The sequence below is a fragment of the Hyalella azteca genome, unplaced genomic scaffold, assembly GCF_000764305.2.
Source record: "Hyalella azteca isolate HAZT.00-mixed unplaced genomic scaffold, Hazt_2.0.2 contig15887, whole genome shotgun sequence".
Classification (NCBI taxonomy): Eukaryota; Metazoa; Arthropoda; class Malacostraca; order Amphipoda; family Hyalellidae; genus Hyalella; species Hyalella azteca.
In genome coordinates, this window is record NW_025945721.1 from 21,954 (window position 1) to 28,526 (window position 6,573).

Consider the following 6,573-nt stretch of genomic DNA (forward strand, 5'->3'; position numbering starts at 1 on the left):
ACTTAGAGAAGGTTCACAAGATGTAAATTTAAATGGTATTTGAAATTTAGGGGCTGGTGTAATTATTTTAAGCAAGCCTTTTCTAAGCATAGTTTTTAATTGTCTATTGCTTATGGGCTCCTATGGTTTACTTCTTCATCAGACCTTTAGAGTGTAAAAGCTAGTCAACGACGTGTCAAATAGTTTCATGCTAACTCAGTTGTCCGTAGCTCGCGTCAAGTCTGCCCACAATATTTCGGTGCGTCGATTTATGCCTTCTTATAACTTGTTTATAGTTTTGATGATCATTTGTTATATTTGAAAATTATAAGCATACAATGAAGTTTTTAGGGTAAATATATTTATTTGTGTTCGTACAGATACAATTTTCATTCAATAAAAAGGAAATTTGTTGTTGAAACCGTGGTTATCCTAAAACCTGAACGCGGACCTACGGCAACCCAAACTCAAAAACGGAAAGCGCTTTTACAGATGGGTCAACCTTATACTAGTTCAACCATGTCAACACATCGTTGTCCCTCTCGGCCGCGTCTGAAGTGGCTGAACCCCTCTCCATACACGAGGCTAGTAGCGTGGACAGTTCAAGCGCCGGATGCACTAGCGGCTAGGACTATCCCTGTACAGGCATCTTAAGGATATCATCGGGCTGATCTAAATTACTTGCTGTAGCCATTGGGAGCTTGTGATACTTGAACCATATACGGTACGGAGCGATCAGGAGGAAGGCATTGTATAACTGTAGTCACTAAGAAATTGAAACTATCACTTCTTGTAACTCTTAACACTTTGGCTTACTAGTTACGGTACGAAACGCGAAACTAGGAAAACACGACACAATACACTAATTCGCTGGCACGGCCCCAAATTATGCTGTGGGCTCACTCCGAAAGCCAACTAGGCCCAAGCATCGCCATTTAAATACGGCTCATGATCGTAATTCCAACCCACTCCTTGTTCGTGTTCCGAGGGAATTCAAACTGCACTTGTATTCCTTATTTCCCTTATTTAATGTTTAAAGTTCAAGCCCTAAACGTTCCTGAAAACAAACAAAAATCTAATCAATAAAATTCTAAAGATCACAAGGTGCATACGAATGATAAATATTTACAACTAAGATCATATGAACACAGTATTCTAATTAAATCTATTCACAATAATATATACACGATAGTCACACTTAGAATCCTTCACTAGTACGAGACACGTACCTCCGTCACGTCTCCGCACCAAACAATAACTTCTTGATTTCTTGATTTTTCTTCAGCGCCAGCTAACAATGGGCATATGTGCCTTGATCAGTGCGGTTGAGTCACTTGTTCATAGTTGGTTCTGGAATCCGGTTGTAATCAGGAAGTTGATCAGCACCTCTGATGGGAATTCATCCCTCAGAAGGGCTTCCAGGGTGAAAGGCCACACCAGTCTCAGGCATTCCTGCCTCAGTGTCAGCCGTGACTGTCGCAGTAGTGGGCATTCAAGAAGAAGATGCAAGGTCGACCAGAGGCCATACTTTCAAAAGTCGCTAAGTGAACGTAAGTACTTACGTTCTATTTTTTTGTCTATGATTTGTGGATTTTGCTTGAAAGGCCGTCAATGATTGGCTGATAAACTTACGCTCTCTTAACTTTTTTGAAAGTATAGGCGCAGTTTGTGTGGCAGGGAGTGCAGCGAGCTGGCTGTCCTCCAGTGAACAGGTGCAGATGTGAGTTTGGTTGATCCTAACCGTGAGTGAGTGAGTCCTAAGTGAATTCTGGTGAGCGGCACTTGATGAGTGTGTTGAATGGACAGGTACGTTGATTGCCCTAGGTAGCTTTTGTACAATCGAAGTCTGCATGAAGAGTTGTTCCACTGCTGCTGCCATCGAGCATGGAAGTGCGCTGCGATCATGCTCTTAAGTTCGTGGTCTGAATGTAATGTTGCCATAGTGTGTGGCAGTGAAAGAGCTTCTCGTGCTGCCTTACGTGCTAGTTCATTACCTTTGATGCCCATGTGGAATGAAACCCAAGCTAGGATGAATTTGTTTGGTGATGTGGATAGATGATGGGTGATTTTGAGGACTAGGAAGTGCGACTTGGAGTGTACGTGTTGCTGAGCTCTGAGGGAGTCAGGAAGTATTATGACGGAGCCCTCCCTGGCTCCTGGGAACTTAAGTGCATAGAAGATGGCAAGAGTTCAGCAGCGAGAATATTATTATTTTTGTTGAGGCGAGGTTTGCGGGTGAAGAAGGCACTCCAGACACCTATAGCTGTTTGCTCATCCGTCTTGGATCCATCACAATACACAAGGGTGTGGGCAAGATACTGGTCCAAGGCATGGAACTTTCAAAACATCGCTAAGTGAACGTAACTTGTGCTCACGTACAAGAAGTTACGTCATGCGTACGCACAGCTATTTTTGGCACTTTCAAACTTTTGTTCGCAATACGTAACTAAGTTGGTACTTTCGTAACGCTCTGGCAAGCAGCCAATCAGCGTACTGGGTTTTGTTTACTGTTGTAGTCGTCTTACGTGAATCATCGGTGTATCGTGATTTCACAAATTTTGTCACTTATATAAGCATTTTGGCAGCATTACCCAAATTTAACATCGGTGAATCCCTTGGTTGCACAGCGAAATAATAATTTTCACGTGGCTTTTACTTTATGAACTGTCTAACTATAATTTTCTGAAGATCCACATGAGAGGGACAGGCTATCTTGCCTAGTTACTCTGTTACTTGTTGTGACTTGTGAGTTTGACCACAGATAATTTGATCATGACTAAGAATTGGATTTATTTCATGTACTAATTAGGTTTGGAAATTAGTTCCATGAATTCCTAAGCAGCTATCAGCATTGGAAATGTGTTTTCTTGATACTAAATGGCTTATTTAATCTGCAAGCTATATGTGTGGAAAAGGTGATTTTTTAACTTGGTTTAAAATAAAAAGTATATACTTTTCCAGTGAAATAATATGTTATTATTATCTGTACTCGGTAGATTGAAAGCAATATAGACATAAAACAGTGGCAAATACTTGTTTTTTACACCAACTCTGCTACTGCATCATTAACAGAACAAAACATGTGCCAAAACTTTTTAGCATTATTAACAAATTCTAATTAGTTTGTGTATGGGGATTGAACCTTACAAATTATGATTGAAAAGTTTTATATGGTACTTATTGATCTGCAAAGCTGCTAAGTGGTTAGCCTACCTATGTCTTATAGATGAAAGTTCACTTCATAACCATAATTTTTTTAAATGTTTTTTATCAGATGAAGTATTATGATTTCTCATAATTTTTATTATAATTAAGGCTTTTTCAAAATTTCTAATATAAATTTTTAATTCAACTGATAGTTTATTATATGCATTGACTCGTGTGCAATGTTTCTCAATGATTAAATCAACTTGAGCTGTTCTTGCAGAATTCACAGGCTAAATTGTAATGACATAGCTAAAACTAGAAAAAATTATTAGCTTAAACTTTCGGCAAAACACTTGAATCATTGACAATTCTGGATAAAAATAAAGCAAATTTCAAATTATAAGTGTGAAGTTCAAGGGACAGGTTATCTTCTTTGAAGTTTGAAAAATGGAAAAAAAGATGACCAAATTTCAGTGATGATGAACTTATGGCAATAGTAACTGCAGTTTATGAAAGGAAAGAGATTCTCTTGGGGAAGTTTGATGAAAATTTTAACCACAAAAGTTAAGCTGATGCAGTGGCAAGCTGTGGCTGATAGCGTAAACTGTGTATCAATTGTGAAGAGAGATCTGGCTGAAGTACGCAAAAAGTTTTACAACTTGAGAACACATTTGAAGAAGAAAGTGGCAGTAGAAAATGAATATATTGGAACAACTGGTGAGTGTCATTTAATGCTCATTTCAATTACCAACTTTTTACTTATAATTTTTTTTTCAACCATTTTTAAAGTTTTTATATATAGGAATATAATAAATTCCAAGCACCAAAGTGAAATTACAGGCTGTAATTTAATTTTTATTCATCATGTTAATTGTAAAGTTTTTATTTGAAAATGATAGATAATTTTATTGACAGCAGGGTTCATATCAATCCTTCCATGTTCTCTGAAAGCCAGTATATAATTCTACATTTCTTGATATTCCCTTGCAAAAATGACTATTCTAGTCTTTAGCTAAAAAAGAAGAGCATAGCAAAACCCATCCTAGAATGAGCCAAAAACTGCCAGAGCCTTAAATAATTTTGCATATTCTCATATCCATTTGCCTCAAATCCTATATGCAAAAAAAAATTAATTAATAAATATCCCTAATCATTTCCAAAGAAAAAATTTCCTGCATGACTTCAAACGTAGTCTTCAATTCTATAATAATCCTTATATTTCAACTTAAACTTAGTTAATTCCAGTGTTATAAGAAGTTTTCAACAATTGCACGGCAAACCTGTCTAGCAAGATCTCTGGCTCCTTCACCTTGGTCTTGTGCTTGGTGTGCTTCAACCTGCTCTTGATGCTAAAAGTCCATATGCTCCTCTGCATGATCATCAGCAGGATTTGGGATACGGGTACTTTGCTTGATGCACCGGTTATGGAGTAGCAAACAGGCTGCAGTAATCTTGGCCCATTTAAGAGGATCATATAGAAGGTTTCCTCCTGGTGGGATATATAGGGAGGACACTTGATTATTAGATACCTTACTCAAGGTATGCAGCACGAATAATTAATTAGAGTTAGTTTGGAAATGTAAATGATGCTACTATACCTTAACATACTGTTTAGGTAGGCATGTTCTAAAGGTAATTATATTTCACAAGGGTTAATTAATGGTCATTCAAAATGTCATAGCATTTTTTAAATTAAATTGCAATTAATGGATACTTGCCTGATTTGTGCAAGCACCTAAATCTGGACTTCAAGACTACAAATGTTTGTTCAACGATTGTTCTGGCTCTGGTGTGACACCTATTAAACTCTTCCTCAGCTGGCAATGCAGGGTTTGCAAATGGTGTCATCAATGATGGTTCAAGGGGATAACCACAGTCTCCTGTAAAGAAATAATGCAAATCATATCATATATACCTAACAAGTTATATGCTTGTTCAAAGTTTTTTTTTTCATGCAGAAATTTTCAAATTCATTTATAGGTAACCAAATGCCTTTAAATAATATTTAAATATATTTTTTTCAGAAAGCACAGCATAAAATCATGAATGAATTACGTAGTTTCAATTGGTGAATTAGCTCAATTGAGCATGAATTTATGCTTTTGACACAAGACAAAATGGACGGTTGGTGGTTCTATTTAGTTTTAATGTCTATATGTAATTAATACTAATTTCCATAGCAGGAAAAAACTTTTTATTCTTCTATATAAAAGAATTCTCGTGCCAAAAATGCCACTCAAAAATAAGTATAAATGTCTCTAAAGCACAGAATTTCATCATAAATAGTTCACTTTTACACTTTTCAAAACTGTAGCAACACTAGCTCAAACCAGCTTACCAGCTTGTGTTAAAATTAATATTCAAGTATTAGATTAGATGATTGTTTGCTATATAATACAGAATATGAATTCAACTTATCCGAAAGTATTCCATCTCGGAATTCAACATGTTGAAATCTGGTTCGGAGTGTGCTGCGGTTCCAGATGTAAGCATCATGCGTGCTGCCAGGGTACTTGACATCATGGTTGATAATTACTCTCTGAGCATCACAGACCACTTGAATATTGATTGAATGGAATTTCTTCCTGTTCACATAGATTTCTTCATCTTCAGTAGGTGCCTTGATTGGTATATGAGAACAATCTATGGCTCCAATGACTCTAGGAAAGCCAGCAATTGCGTGGAAATCTCTCATTGTCTGCTGGAGCTGAAGTATATCAGCAGGCATTTTTATTTCATTTCTAGCTCTTTCTGCTAGAATGTTTGACACAGATGTGATTATTTTGCTCACTTTGTTCAGAAATGCCACTGCTGTCAGCAACAATATTCTGAAAAGACCCACTTGCATAGAAACAAAGAGCAACTAAAATTTGGGTGCATACAGATAAAGCATGAGATCTTGAGGTGTCTCTCTTTAGCTGTGGCTGAAATTCTTGAATCATATCGATGATCTCATGACGTGGAAACCTATCATTCTTGATAAGTTCTTCATCACTCACTTGCAATAAATCTAATTGGTCTCGGTACACCCTCTCTCTTTTTAAGGCTCGTTGATACTCATATGCCAAAAAAAAAAGCTTCATAAATGAGGATAATTTATAATAATGATATTTGGGAAATGGATGTAGATAATGAAATACAAATAGACTATTGTACAAATGAAATACAAGTAGTATGCAAACTTTTGGAAGAATGTGCACAGTGCACACTAAAATATTGGTGTAGTTTGGCAGAAGCTGTTCTTTAATGCAGGTTTCGTTGAAGACCAGAGAGTATTTCTTATTGACAATTTTCTTATTATTTTTCTCGATTCGGCGAATTAGGCTCTTGATAGGAAGTGAAAATAGTTGGAGACCCACACCAGAATCATCATGAGATGCCCAGACGCCACAAGACTGACGATAGCTGAGGCTCTCATCATCAAGCAGGAGTCTCCAGCTATTAATT

General features: G+C 36.9%; 1 protein-coding gene across 1 annotated transcript; it reads right to left on the minus strand.

Annotated features, from left to right (window-relative positions):
- Positions 1 to 610: 610 nt before the first annotated feature.
- Positions 611 to 5,854, minus strand: LOC108681464 (putative nuclease HARBI1). The gene is made up of 3 exons (XM_047884683.1): positions 5,599 to 5,854; positions 4,845 to 5,006; positions 611 to 663 (listed from the first exon to the last, which is right to left on the minus strand). The coding sequence occupies exons 1-3, from the start codon at positions 5,852 to 5,854 to the stop codon at positions 611 to 613; spliced, it is 471 nt and encodes a 156-aa protein (XP_047740639.1).
- Positions 5,855 to 6,573: the final 719 nt, after the last annotated feature.